The sequence below is a fragment of the Podarcis melisellensis genome, assembly GCF_964234715.1.
Source record: "Podarcis melisellensis genome assembly, chromosome: 3".
NCBI lineage: Eukaryota > Metazoa > Chordata > Lepidosauria > Squamata > Lacertidae > Podarcis > Podarcis melisellensis.
This window is the reverse complement of record NC_138530.1, coordinates 118,652,928-118,667,512: the sequence shown is the minus strand read 5'-3', so window position 1 is coordinate 118,667,512 and position 14,585 is coordinate 118,652,928. Positions and strand designations below refer to the sequence as shown.

The window sequence follows — 14,585 nt, the reverse complement described above, 5'->3', positions numbered from 1 at the left end:
GCTCCAAATGGCAGCATCTATGAACAAGAAGGAGGAGCCTGCTGACTCGGAGGAAACGCATAGCTCTGCTGCATTACAAAAAAATATTTGGGAGGGGAAATCCTAAGGAGGGACCCCCCAAACAGGCTAATGGGATCTGAGCCTGCTCAGTGGGCAGGGAATGCCAATTGATTCTTGGGGGGAGGGCTGAAAAATGGGGTAGATGGAATGGCACATCCTGGGAAAGGGTCTGGCTGAACGAGAGTCTTTCATACCACAACGTTCTGTCGCAGGTCTCGATTGTGCACATTCAATTATTTGTGTAATTGTTCACATTATTTTATGTAATTAAAATTATTTCCAGATTATTTTAATTGTTGCCTTGCTTTTATGTAATAAATTGAAGAAGTTTTTGTAACATATATAATGGAACTTATTTCTGTTTTTTCTTGTTCTTTTATCATTTTATATTGTTACAGGAAATTTGAGAGGTGCATCCAGTGCTGGCATGAACAGAAAGAAGCCTTAAGCAAGGCAATTCACCATCTCCTACGCCCTAGAACATGTTCTGGAAGGGCTGCCCTCCCCTTAAAGGAGCAGCTGCACAGCTTGGGGAACTTTGGGGTCCATTTCTGTCACCGGAGTCATAAGGAGACTCAGTGGCACAGACTGCTTTGCATCAGCTTTGGCTGGTTGCCCAGCTGCAACCCCATCTCAACAGTGAGAATCCAGCTTCTTTTCTGTTCTCCGGTAACCTGTAGGTTAGATTACTGCAATGCATTATACATGGCGCTGCGTCTGAAGACAATTCGGAAACTACAGCGAGTGCAGAATTCAGCAGCCAGGTGATTGACTGGGAGCAGAGGGTCTGTGCATGCTATACAGATTCTGGCCTCACTGCACTGGTTACTAATCAGTTTCCAGGCTTAATTCAAAGTCCTGGTTTGGTCCTATAAAGCTTTATGTGTGCATGTATTATGTGTGTGTCTTACACACTTACACACACACAGAGACAGACAGACATGAAGGAAAAGGCAAGCCAAGAATGTGGAGGGCAAGTGTCATCGGCTCAGCTCTGCTTAATGAAAATCACGCCTAAGCAGGTGTTCAAAGGCAAGCACTTCCTAAACTTGAAGTGTGTGCAATTAGTCAGTGGCAAGGGAGAGGCATTGGACATATGTCCACAGGTACTTTTATTCTGATATTTCTGGACTCCGTTCTTGTACTGAAAACAAATTCCTTGGCTGAGTCAAATTAAGCCATTATGAAAACAGCCAAAAAGAGATTGCCTGGAACAAGAAAGTCATAAAAAGGACCTTGATTGTGTGAAGATTTGTTGAAGGAAGGAAGACGAGTGATTCTTGCATGGAAGGAACAGAATTGTCTGTTCTCTGGTTGTAGTTTGCTAGCAATGAAAGTAAATGCCATGGATAATTTCTAAACAACATAAAAAGAGCCTACTGGATCAAACTAAGCATTATTGGCCAGCATTCTGTTCTCACAGTGGCCATCCGGGTGTCTACAGGAACCCACAAGTGGGACATGAACTCTCCTACTTGCTAAACCCAGCATATCACTGCAGATACCAAGGGAAGGGCACAGCCATCCTGATTAGCACAGCAGCCATGGTTAGCCTTAACCTCCATAGGAAGTCCTGGGGCTTTAATCTACATGGAAGATCACATGCAGGGCCTTCTTAACCATAGGCACTAGGGGTGCGGGGCACCCGGGGGCTGGGCTCTCAGCGGCGCCAGGCCGAGAGTCCGGGGCCCGAGAGTTGGAGTCCGGGGAAGAGCCCGCCCGTCAGTTGGAGTGCCGCGGCGGGCGACTCTGCGACGCGGGTTTGGGGGAGAGCCAGCCAGTGAGGCACTCAGGCGGCCAGCTGGCTCTGCCCTCCTGCGCACCTGGGATTGGCGTCGGGCCCTGGAGAGGCCCACCAAGCGCACGCTGCTTACGCTACGAGGCGCCCGGCTTCGCTCAGTCGCCGGCACCTCGCTTGGGACCAATGTTCTATAAATGTTGAAATGTGCACATATGTGTATTAATCTACTTGAATTGTTGTGTAGCTTGTGCTTTTGTTAGTTAGAGCTACCCATTTGCATGCGCTTTTAGTTCACTTTCTACTTGTGGCACCTGTGAATCTGGACTGAGTTGTCCCCTCCACTCTTCCCCACAAGACAAGGCCACTGGACAGCTAGACTTTCTCCTTAGCTCAGACACAAGCATGCCTCCACTGATATCTCTGAACTCTTGGAGTGTGGTGCTTTCTTCAGTGACGATTGTCATACAAATGGCCAGTTCTCTGCTGGCCTTGCTGCTACTATGCTCTTTTCTGAGGTTCCCTTTCCCAAAGCTATCCTGCCCAGTTATGCACTGCCTACCTCAAACAGGATTTGGTCTTATAAAACAGGGTAGAATGAACCAGGATGAAAAACTGGATTTACTATTACTGTTAACTATATTGGTATGGTCGCCCAATGAAGTATATGTTCTGAGTGACTCACAATACAGTGGAACCTCGGTTTTCAAGCATCACGGAAGCTGAACATGCCCAAAACCTGGAAATAATTGCTTCCGTTTTCGAATGTGCCTCAAATGCACCATTGAAATTCATTTTTTCTAATTATCTAATTTCCGAAGATGCCATGTCATAAGTAGTTGTGTTTTTTTCCATGCAAAACTTTAATGGCCAAGGAGAAAGTCTATGACAAAATGAACAAGCTTCTTAAAACTTTCAAATTATTGTTTAAAAAAGTTAATTTCATCCAGCTAGCCTGGTAACCAATTTGGTTAAATTCAGGCCAACATGGCTTGAAATGACCAAAGTGTTTCCCCTGAAGAGCTCCAGATGTGAACTGAAAGTAGGGTGTCATGTCATTGGGCAGCAATACCATATAAATAAAAAATATCATAAAAAGGTTATTTGGACAAGAACACGAATAAATGCTTCAAAAACTCTTTTAAGGCTATTACTATTTGTAATACTGGAATACATTTCTATAAAAATAGCATCCATAATCAAATTTAATTACCCTAAAATCTTCTATATTAAAAATAACTTCTTGCCTAGCTATGGCTGAAAGTACATTTAATATTTTTCTTTAAAGTGTATCTCCCTGTAGCTTTAAAAAGAGCAACATGCCTACACTATGCTTTGTTCAATTTAGAAATGCACGTATGTCTACAATTTGTACACCAAATTTCAGCTTGAAGCTACTTAAACCAGCTGAGTTATAAACTCTGAAAACTGTGGGTTAGGTGGAAATGCTGACCTTTAACTTCTGCAGTGCGACTGAATAGCTATACCCCCCACCTAAATGTATTTTTTTGCTGCTGTTGCTATCTTAAAAACATTTTGCTAGTATTACTGTTTTCAGAGCCAGCAAAAAGTTTAGACACAATTTTCTAATAATTCTGACTACAAATCCTGACTACACACACAAACACACACACACTCCCTCTCTCTCTTATTTGTGAACGCTCAGTTAGTGACCATATAAGATACAATAAAACATTACCAGTGGGTTAAATGCTGGGTTCCTAGTCCAGTCCCACCATACAGAATGAGTCGTGCCATGGGAATCTGATGGAAAGAGGTGACCTCAGCTTATAATGGACTTCATCTACTTCACCTGAGCTGTGATAAGATACTGCTCCAAATTTCAGCAGCAAGTTTAAGCCCATTCAAAGCAAATGCTATATATAAACACTTTGATCTGGTCAATGTAATTCTTAGGTCAATGTGTATTTTTATTAGGCATTCTAAACATATAAGATTACTTTTAAATTAATGATAAATTTGAAATACTCAGATGACACTGATGCTACAGCAGAACTGTATGCAATTTCAGTTTCTACAATTGAAACGAAAATACTTTACAAAAATGAATATACATCATTCTGTACATTCTGTATCTTTCTATGCAATTTTCAACAGGTGTTTTTCCTCAGAAGATAAATCAGGAATGATATGCAATGAGCTTATATACTAAACACATTTGTAAATATGTATTGGAGGTTTCAGCAGAATCTTCCTACAAATCACTTGAGAGGCTTTAGATTTAGGGCAGTATGGGAGGTTCTTCTCCCGAGGGAGCCAAGCCGGGGGGGCAAAATAATAGAGAGAGAGTGCACACTTTTTTCTGGGGGGGACGCAGGAGGACGCATACCCCTAAACATCTAACTGGAGAGGAAACTGAAAATAAAAAATTAAAAATTTGTTTATTCTCTAGTATGGATAATTGTCACTTCCATTGCTACCCCTGATGGCAGCCTCATTTTCTGTCCTGGTGTTTCCTGAGTCTCAGTCAGAAGTGAGCGTTTAATGTGTGAAGTAGGAGTGGGAAGTAGGAGGGAAGATGTTAGTGCGCACAACCTCATGCCAATGTGGAACTTACTCTGAGCTGTCAACTGTGTAATATGAGGTAATGCATGTTTTTTGTACTTTTGTCCATTTACTGTTTTTATTTTTCCTGATTTGAACTACAAAATGGTGATTTTCTTGAGTACCCCTAAACATTTTTTTTAGAAAAAAAAGCACTATATAAGCGCTGCACTCACAAATAAGCCGCTCCCTTAAAATTTGGCAGGCACTCACACCCATTATGTTTTACCGCATGTCTGTTCCAGCAGCGATATTGTAAAAGCCATTTTTTGTAAGGTCGTGAATTTAAGCCGCACTTCGTGGTTGGAATTTGGGGGGAAAGTGTGGCTTATATTCGGGCCAATATGGTAAATATTTAAAAACCTAAATTTATACAGGTGCCTACTCAAAACCCCAACAGGAACTATTGTGAAAATAAGAAGTATTAAGGTGGGGCACCAAATTTTGTTCTTGTTTAGGGCACCCTATTACCAAAGTCTACCTCAACCAACACCATGTGCCCTCATTTACCTCTAGTGCAACACCATGCTATAAACAAAGTACACTGCTCTGTCACATTATACAAGTGAAAGCTCTATCTGCATGCTATACAAAGATCAGGAAAATGTTCAGGGCACAGGTCAGCATATTTGACACCTCAGTTCTGGCTGTTTATACCAGCCTTCCACCCACATGGTGCCCTCCAGGCCTTTTGGTCTACAGCTCCCACCATCCCTGATCACTGGCTATGCTGCTGGCAGGGGGTGATGGGAACTGCAGCCCAAAATCTCTGGAGGGCATCTGGATGCTACAACAGGAAGGTATCTATTGCATACATATAAGGCACAAACCACAGTAGCATCTTTATGCAGTCAGCACTGAATTGAGTCACCCAAGTTAACTGGTGCAAGTATGAATACCTGACCGTGGGCAGATATGTCATTTATTGGTGTGTTTTTTAAAAAAAAAACACCTGTCCTATTTGTCTAACGGATATATTCTTCATACATATTGCCTGTGCCCGTGCATTTCAAGATTTCTTTTGGAGGCTACCTTCAAAAAACTTCAGAACCGAGCAGACAAGCATATATTAATTGCAATGGAATATAATGCTTGCCTCTGTGCATTACAAATCCAACATCAGTGTAATTTAACACTGATCAAAAGTACAATAAAAACTTCACCCTTTCCTATCAGTGCTCTCTGCGAATGAAAAGTATTAAGAAGAACTGACACGGTTCTTGAGAATGTTGGCAGATGTACAAGAGAAAAAAGGACTCCCTGAGAGAAAGTCTACTTTTCCAAGGCTCTATCTCAACTTGCTATCTGCAAGCTGCATCATGTAGAGCCAAGACAGAGAACAATAATAATCACATCTGAGGCACAGATCTCTCGCAGTTTATGAAGAAAGATTGCAGATTGCATAGTAGGCTGCTGGCGAGTTCAAATAACTGGATTCTGCTACCCTCCAAAAAGGGGTGGGGAAGCAACCTTCAATAACTTTTTCAATCACCTTGTAACAAGTGTCCAGTAAAAACAGGTTACCTGGAGGAATCCAAAATTCCATGGGCTGTTTGTTTGTCCAATGAATTTTGAACAAAGTATAGAACTTTACTAAACACTAAAGCTATTCGAGGACAGTAGAATGCATGGCATATTACAGACATCATCGAAACTGAAACTACTGGATTTCCAAGAAACCTACAGCTGAAAAAGTCATTGTTTGTTAGAGGAGGGGAATCCAGCAGACTGAATTTACTTTGTCAAATTTCTCCACAGCTTTAATAATGTCTTGTTTTCCATTTACAAACACAGCACCGTTTCCTGCACTGTGTGAAATGTACAGTCCATTCTCTGGAGGATCATTTATTTATTTATTTATTTATTTATTTATTTATTTATTTATTTACCGACCATCAAACATTAAAAGCTTCCCTAAAGAGGGCTGCTTTCAGATGTCTTCTAAAAGTCAGATAGTTGTTTATTTCCTTGACATCTGATGGGAGGGTGTTCCACAGGGCAGGTGCCACTACCGAGAAGGCCCTCTGCCTGGTTCCCTGTAACTGCTCTTCTCACAGTGAGGGAACCACCAGAAGACCCTGGGAGCTGGACCTCTGGGCTGAACGATGGGGGTGGAGACGCTCCTTCAGGTATACTGAGCCAAGGTCGTTTAGGGTTTTAAAGGTCAGCATCAACACTCTGGATTGTGCTCAGAAACGTACTAGAAACCAATGTAGGTCTTTCAGGACCGGTGTTATATGCTCTTGGTGGCCACTCCCAGTCACCAGCCTAGCTGTTGCATTCTGGATTTATGCATCCTTCTGTGCACGATTTTCAACTGAGGGTTAAGTGTATGGCTCTTGTCAAACGCTAAAGGAAAGGGCTTGGTCCTGAGGAAATGGTTGGATTGATTCAATTTACATTCCCTGTACATATACCTGATCCCTATGTGCCACTTTTAGATTTTTTAAGTTATCCACTGCTGGGACAATAAATGGCTTGGGATGTCCCACTGTGGAAAAAATGAGTAAACTTTTTGCAAATATAACTGTAAAGTATGCACAAGAAATCAAAGTGGAAGGGAAAAGCACTCTACCTTTCCTAAAGTGAGAAGGGTGTGAGCATGTTAGCAGAAAATTAAAAACATTCCTGATTTAGATCTGGGTGGTACTTAACTGATGTGTGAACCTTCTAATAATACAGCCTCTGTTTCTCCTGGCAAATCCAGCATCTTCTGGGCAAACACTTCCTAATTCATCCAGCAGGAGTCCAGCACAATCTCCCACAGGAAAAAGGAAGTGCCCGGCTCCCTCATTTTTCCATCTTTAGAAGCTAACCCATAGCCCATCCTTTCTGTCACTCTTTCAAGGCGCTTTCATCCTTGTTACTCAGTGAATCAAGATACCGTATTTTTCGCTCTATAAGACGCACCCGACCAAAAGACAGACCTAGTTTTTAGAGGAGGAAAACAAGAAACAAGAAAGCAACGCAAAGCCTCTTCAGCGAAGAGGGAGCGCTCCTGCTTCTTCACTAAGGAGGTTTGCGGGGCTATCCCTGAATCCAGGAGAGCAAGAGGGATCGGTGCGCACTGATCCCTCCTGCTCTTCTGGCTTCAGCGATAGCTGTGCAGTCTGCATTCGCTCCATAAGATGCACACACATTTCCCCTTACTTTTTAGGAGGGGGAAATGCATCTTATAGAGCGAAAAATATGGTAATTCCCTACGTGAAGTATGTACGTTTGACAATTTCCAAACAGAACTTTAAATCTTATACTTTGGACAGACACACTCGGCTGCAAAAAGAAACTTCCCACAACAGTCCTAGAAGTTCTGTTAAATTCTTTTTTTTTTTAATCTAGTGCATCAAAAGTAACAGCATAAGGCAAACACCCAATTTCTATCGGGGTGTGTGTGTGTGTGTGTGTATCAGTTGAAATAGCTTTAGAAGCTGTAAGTAAGGGAAAGATGTCTAGTTTGGAAGTTTGAAACATATTAAAGGAAACTTGGGGGGGGGGCTAAACCACCACTTTCTTTCATTCTGAAAAGGGCAGCTCAAATGTCCACCCCAAAGACCCTGCCTGATGTTTTTGAGGGTATAATTGACTCTGATCATCAATTAGATGCAACCAACGTTTGTGGTTAAGCTGGTTATTAGCTGAGAGATTTGGAAGATAACTTTGTATGGGCTCGGGATATTTTACTGAAGTGGGGAGTTGCTGCATTGTCTCTTACAGTCTGATGCTTTGTCATCAGTGGGGTTTAAGGTGTCGTGCAATAAGGGGAGTGTATGTTATTGGGGAACACTCTTGCAAGCAGCAGCGGACTGCCATGGCTAAGAGTGAGGTGACCAGAGGGGGTTGATTGTTAATGGAGAACTGACAAAAATATCAACAGGGATTCTAAATATGGTGAAAAGGTGAGTGCCCACTGACTTCAGTAAGGTTTATTCATAAAAAAATAAGTTTGGGACAGAGCCATTATTGTTCGAGTTATCCAACACCCCTTTCAAATCCCTTTGAGGGTTAACCATAGGGAATAGAGGGCTCCTTTTTGTGGGATATGTATGGATCTATACTAAGTAGCCACATCCATATGGATATATGGCAGTTGTGAGTCGGCTGCTCCAGGTTTGTGGAGAGGCAAAGCGTGTGTGGCTTGTAGTTCAATGAAGCTGTTTGTGGTAAAGGTCGCCGAGCAGCGAAAGAGGTAGGAAAGTTGAGGGACGGGAAGGCTGCCGCCGGCGAGGAAGAATCTCTCAAGGAAGGGGGACAAGGGAGCGGGGGCGCCCCGGGCGGAGGGACCCAGACCCCGGCAGGGCCGACCTCCGCGCGCCCCGTCGAGGTTTCGCTTTCTACCCCGCGGGCGCTCACGGGGGGCCACGCGGCGGCTCTGGGTCCGAGGGGAAGCGGCGAGGGCCGGGGGGGAGGAGAGGCGCGTGTGCGGCGGCGACCGAGAGGAGCAGCTCCGCCAGGTGAAAGACGCACCTGAGCAGGAGGAGGAGAAGGTCCGGCGGGCGGGCGGGCGAGGGCGTCTCGCCGGCTGCTCTTACCTTGAACGCCACCGGGAGCGTCTTGTTGCAGCGCCAGTGCGAGGGCAGCACGGAGCAGAGGAAGTTGGGGCTGTCGGTGCGCACCAGCTCGGCCGGGTGGTCGGCGATGATCTCCACCATGGTGCGGTTGTCGTGCGGGCGCAGCCGGGGCACCGCCGCCGCCGCCGCCTCCTGGTGCTGCTGCTGCTGCTGCGGGTGCTGCTGCTGCTGGGCGGCCGCCGCCACCACCACGGGGCTCACGTCGCTCATCTTGCCGGGCTGCAGGCTGCTGGAAGGCGGGCTGAACCTCCGGCTGGTGCTGGGATCTACGGGAATACGCATCACAACAGCCACAAGTTAGCGCGTTGGGCAGGGGGCTCGGGGAGGGGGCGCTGGTCCGTCGAGGCGGCGTCGGAGCCGGACTGGGACGGAGGAGAGCGGGAGGAGAGCCGGCCGGGGCCAGCCAGGCGGGAGGGGGACGGGGAAGCCGGGCGGCGAGGGCCGAGAAGGGCTGCTGTGCTGCCGGGGAGACCCTGGCGCGGCGGCGGGGCGGGGCGGGGGGTCCCCGGCTGCGCTCCCAGCGCCCAGGCTCCCGGCAGTGGCGGCGGCGGCGGCGAGTCTCTCGCTTCCTCGCGGCGCTCCAAGTCTCTGCTCGCTCGGCCACCTCTGGCACCCGCCTCTTCGGCGATTGCTACACGTTTGCGGTCCCCCCCCCCCCGCGCGCGCGCGCCCGCCGCCCCCGCTTTATTTCTTCCTTGGCGGGGTGGGGGTGGGCAGGGGGGTGTGATCGGGGTCTCTCGGCGAGGAGGGGAAGGGGCGGCCAGAGATTTCCTTCTGGATCGCCCAGCGCGCCCGGGACGGGGGGGGCAGCTCGGCGGGACGGGCTCGCTCCCCTCCCGGGAGGTCTTCCCCCGCCGGCCCCCCTCCGGCCGGATCAGACTCAAGATGCCGGAGCTGCTCGCGTTTTCTGGTTGTTTTGTCGCTTCTGCCGCGGGGGAGGCGGGGGGGGGTCCTCCGGGTGCGGAGACGCGGCCGTCAAAACAACCCCACGGCGGGCAGCGAGTGCAGACAGCGGCCGGGAGGGAGCCGGGCTTCCTCGACTTCCGACGCCCGGGAAGGAAGCGGGGCAGGATGAGCCGGGGGGGGGGCTGGCCGGGGGGGGGTGCAGAGAGGGCGCGAGCGGCTTCTTTTAAAGGCCAAACAAGTGGCGCGGAGGGGGGGGGGCAGATTAAACTTCAGACTTTGTCCGAGTTTTGGTTGCTTAAGAAACAACTCCGCCGGGGGGGGGCGTCCCAGGGAGAATCGCCCGTGAGCAACTTTGGCCCCGCAGGGGGGAGTCGGGGAGGGGCGCGCGGCAAAGCGGGGTTTCAAATGAGCCGGTTTCGGGCACTGATCCCCGCGCGCGCGCGCAGAGACGGAGCCGAGCCGCCCCGACGCGGACGGGAGGCGGCAGCACGTGGCGGCGCGGCGCCTCCTCCGGCTCCAGCCGCCTTCAAAACAAACAGCGCAACGTGCGCCTTGGCCGCCGCCGCGGGGGGGGGGGGTCCTCGGGCTGTGGCTGCTCCCCCCCCCCGGACAAGGGCTGAAGGCAAAAAGAAGAGCTGCGCTGGGGGGGGGGGGGACACGGTCCTCCCAGTGAAGACTTTACATTATAGACATTTGCGCGCAGCAACTTGGTTATTCACCAAACTGCAGACCCGAAAATCCCTTGCTAAGGAGCCCCCCCCCCCGACACCCAGCGCCGCCTCCTGCGCCCTCCAAGGAGTTCATGATGCCCTTACTTCAAAAAGAAGAGGGGGCTGGTTTTGCTTGCTGTCTTTTGCACCCAAGTGGCAGCAAATTTGGTTTTTCTTAAAAGCGCCCGACGCCCGCCCCGGGGGGGGGGATCGGGCCGAAAGGCCGCCTCCCCGCGCAGAGAGCCCCTCTCAGCCGGCCCTTGGCTTAATGCTGCTGCCCGGCCGAGACCCGCCAAGCGCCAGCCCGCTTCATCCCGACCAGCGGCTCCTTTGGGGGAGCAGCCCTCGGGTCCTTCTCCGGAGGAAGTGTCCGGAGCAGAGGACGGGTTTCGCGTGGCTTTCTTCTTTCCTCTTCGGCTATGCCTGTTCTCCCCCCCCCCTCCCTGTGTCCCGGGGGCATTTGAAGCAGACAAGGCTTGTGTGTGGGGGGGGGGCATTCCCCGGTCTCCTCTGAGGGACCCGGGGGGGGGGGAGGCGGTGGCGCTGCCGGCCGAGGGGCAGCTGGTGGCGGAGCTGCATGGAAGCCAAGAGCAGCCAAGGCAGCCGCCGCTCCGAGTCCTGGACACCCACCCAAAGCAGCCCAGGTCGGACTAGGCATTGAACGTCAAAGACTGAGGAAGCAGTAACGCCTCTTGTTGGTTTCTTATACTGGGAGTAACTGGGTTGTGGCTCGGGCTAGTTTATGATTTAGGACATCCCAACCAAAGGCAAAAAAATAAATAAAATAGTGAAACTGCACACACAACTAACAATATAAATTTCTTAATGACAGGAAGATAGGTTAGCTCTTAGCAAACCACCTTGTACTCTAAAACATTATCTGCCGAGTAAAAAATAATGTTTAGAGGTTTAAAGAAACTTTGGGAAATGAGCGGCACAGAGCTACTTAAAATAGACAACACTCAGTTTTAATGTGGAAATAAAAGATTTCCACCAAATGCTTCCACGAAGATAGGCTTTTGGCAAAACTGATCTTCTCTCTTCTTCTTTTTTTATAAAAGCCTCTCTGCTGATCACTTTTCCCAGTTAAAAGTAACTTGTGGGATCCCAGAAGGAGATACAACTCTTAAGCATTAGTATTATGATTATCTTGACTAAAAAGTAGCTGTAGGTTAGAGCCTAACTATTTTTACTTGGATTCCAATGGGATTTGCTCCTATGTTAAGAATGCATAGGACTGTAGCTGTAATATTGATGGAAACAAATAAAGGCTGTATGGCTTTTACATACACTGTATGCTAGAGTTTACATCACCAGAGCCACAGACAGGGCTGTGTAGATCCTTGAGCTTTTTTATGCTGTTTCTTCATAAATTAACTGCACCAAAGATGTAAAAGAGATCAGAGAGCCATAAAAAGTTATAAGGAAAGTGTACAGCAGGAAACTAACAATGATTCCGGGTGCAGGTGGTGGTTGTGCTGGTTCTGAAGAGTGAAATCTAGGGCCCTAGAGCCACAAAAAACTGCCGGGTTTGGCTATCTTGGCATAGTTGCAGCTGCACATTTATTATTTTATAATTTGTTATTAATTTATTTTCCCCCTTTTCTACAACAAAACATATTCTTAAGCAAATGTGATTCTGTACAGGATAGTGAATTGAGTTAAAATATGAACTGCGCATGCTCAGAGTTCATTTTTTAAATCAGGTTTGGCAATCTGTTTTAGTTTTTTATCTAACATACCAGGAATGTATCTAAATGGGTGGGGCTGTAAGACTATTCAGGGGTCTAAAATTTCCTAGCATGATCCCTGGTTAGAATCCGGGCAAAGCTGGAAGCACTTCTAAATCTCACTGATTTCAAGGGAAAGAAGCATGTGGTTAACAAGGTACTAGATTGTACCCAGGATAGATTAGCTTCAGTGTATAAAATAAAATAGTTTAACCAAGTTTAACACAATATTAAATAAAATGATAACTGTAAATATAGACTGTAACTGTGTAACATGAATGCTATTTCTTTAAGCTGACAAACTTTGTTCAAATATAAAAGTAAACATCTCTAAACCTACTGTCAGAGTGGTGTTTTATTTTGGGTGTTTCTGTAGTGGTCAGTGCTGTAGAATCATAAAATGGGCAAAAGCAAAACTTTTATCTCAGCAAGGGAAAGGGATTCTCACCATATTTATTTGTGTGCAATTATCTAGAACCAATACTACTTTTATTCCAAATTTCTCCCGTATAAATTGTTTTAACAACCATGTGCTGGTTGAATGGGTGCCAAGCATAAATTATGTTTGTTAAATATATCTGATTCTCCATAAAAAATGAGTAAAGTATAAATGGGAAATATGTTTGATTTTATGAGCATGTTTTTATTGGTATTCCTAGCAATTTCATAAATTACTGGTATAATCAAATGATACAGTTGCATTTTCCCCATACCAAGCACACATATCAACAATTTTAATTAAGTCATGAGTTGCCAAGTTAATTTGGTTACCTGTCCGGATCTTGACATTTCTCAAATATAGACTATGATTCAGAAGCTAAAGAATTGTGTATTTGATGGAAATGGTGTGGAATCACTTGAACTATATAATCATTTGGTTATCAGACACAATAGGCCATGATGCAATACTACAAACATTGTGAGAGTCTGGTTTTTGATCCTGCCCCACTGATTTATGATCTGGGGGCAACAAGAGATTCATTGATCACTATCCTAAACTGTGAAACAAGAATATATAGCATGATCCATCCAAAACTAAGCACCTTTAAAGTCCAACTTGTATCAACTGTAGGTGAATTAAGTGTATGTTTAACTTGATCATTGAAATCAGCAGAACTTTTTTTTTTGCTTTGGTTGAATGATACCCATAATTACCTAGCATCAAACAATGGGTTTTGATAATGGAGAAAGATATAAAATGTTCAAATGACATTTCAGCACAGCAAAAGGCAACCAAAATTATCAGGGAGCTGGAGCAACTCCATCATAAGGAAAGGGGCTGGGGGGGGGGGCTTTATTGTTTAGAATGAAGGTGAGGAAGTGGGGACATGATAGAAATGTGTAGGATGATGCATGGCTTGGAGAAAGTGCATGAAGAGTCCATATTTTTCTCCCTCATAACACTAGGACCTAATTAAGTGGAATGGTGGGAGATTCAGACAAAAAGAAAGTACCTCTTCCCAGAGTGCATAGTTAAACTGACCTCCCCTCCACCAAGACTGGCCTTAAAGGGAATTGGACAAAATATGGTGGAGATGGCTACCAGTGGATACTAGTCCCGACAGCTGTACCTGCCTCTGAACTCAAGCCACAGGGAAAGAGGGATGGGGGGGAAGGAGTTCGTGTCCTGCTTGTGGACTTCCCATAGGCATATGGTTGGACACTGAGGGACTGGACAGGCCCTTGATCTGGTCCAGTCAGGCGCTACTTACGCTCTTATGAATGTCAACAACATTCTCTCACAGATTTTCCAGATAAAAAAGGGGATGGATCAGTGGTTCACCAAAGAGTGTTGGATTTAGAGCAGAAAGATCACTGTCCAAATCCACACTCAGCCTTGAAGCTCATTGAATGACCATGGACCATGAACCACCAGTTACAGATAGGTAGCCGTGTTGGTCTGCCATAGTCAAAACAAAAAAAATTCCTTCCAGTAGCACCTTAAAGACCAACTAAGTTAGTTCTTTGGGTGGATAGTGGTTGGATAGTGGTTGATGGTTGGATAGTGTTTTCGAGGTTACCAGCATGAGTTTGACCAAACTGCGGGAGGCAGTGGAGGACAGAGGTGCCTGGCGTTCTCTGGTCCATGGGGTCACGAAGAGTCGGACACGACTAAACGACTAAACAACAACAACAACAAAAGTTAGTTCTTGGTATGAGCTTTCGTGTGCATGCACATATCTGAAGAAGTGTGCAGTGTTTTGACCATGAACCACCACTCATTCTAATTTACGTATCAGGAATACTCTGAGGAGAAAAATTGACAACCACCAGTGCCTACAGCTTCTTGGAGTATGAGAGGGATTTG

At 46.5% G+C, this 14,585-nt stretch overlaps 1 protein-coding gene across 10 annotated transcripts in view; it reads right to left on the bottom strand.

Moving 5' to 3' along the window:
- The window catches only part of RUNX2 (RUNX family transcription factor 2), a gene marked incomplete at its 5' end in the record, with an annotated part of 221,344 nt that overhangs the window by 135,244 nt on the left and 71,515 nt on the right, over positions 1 to 14,585 (bottom strand). For 9 of the 10 annotated variants that reach the window (XM_081906271.1, XM_081906273.1, XM_081906274.1 and 6 more), the window contains one exon: positions 8,893 to 9,197. In XM_081906271.1, the coding sequence (XP_081762397.1) occupies positions 8,893 to 9,197 (305 nt within the window). Of the gene's footprint in view, positions 1 to 8,892; positions 9,214 to 14,585 lie in introns of those variants that run through there. The other variant, XM_081906276.1, reaches the window with a different exon arrangement.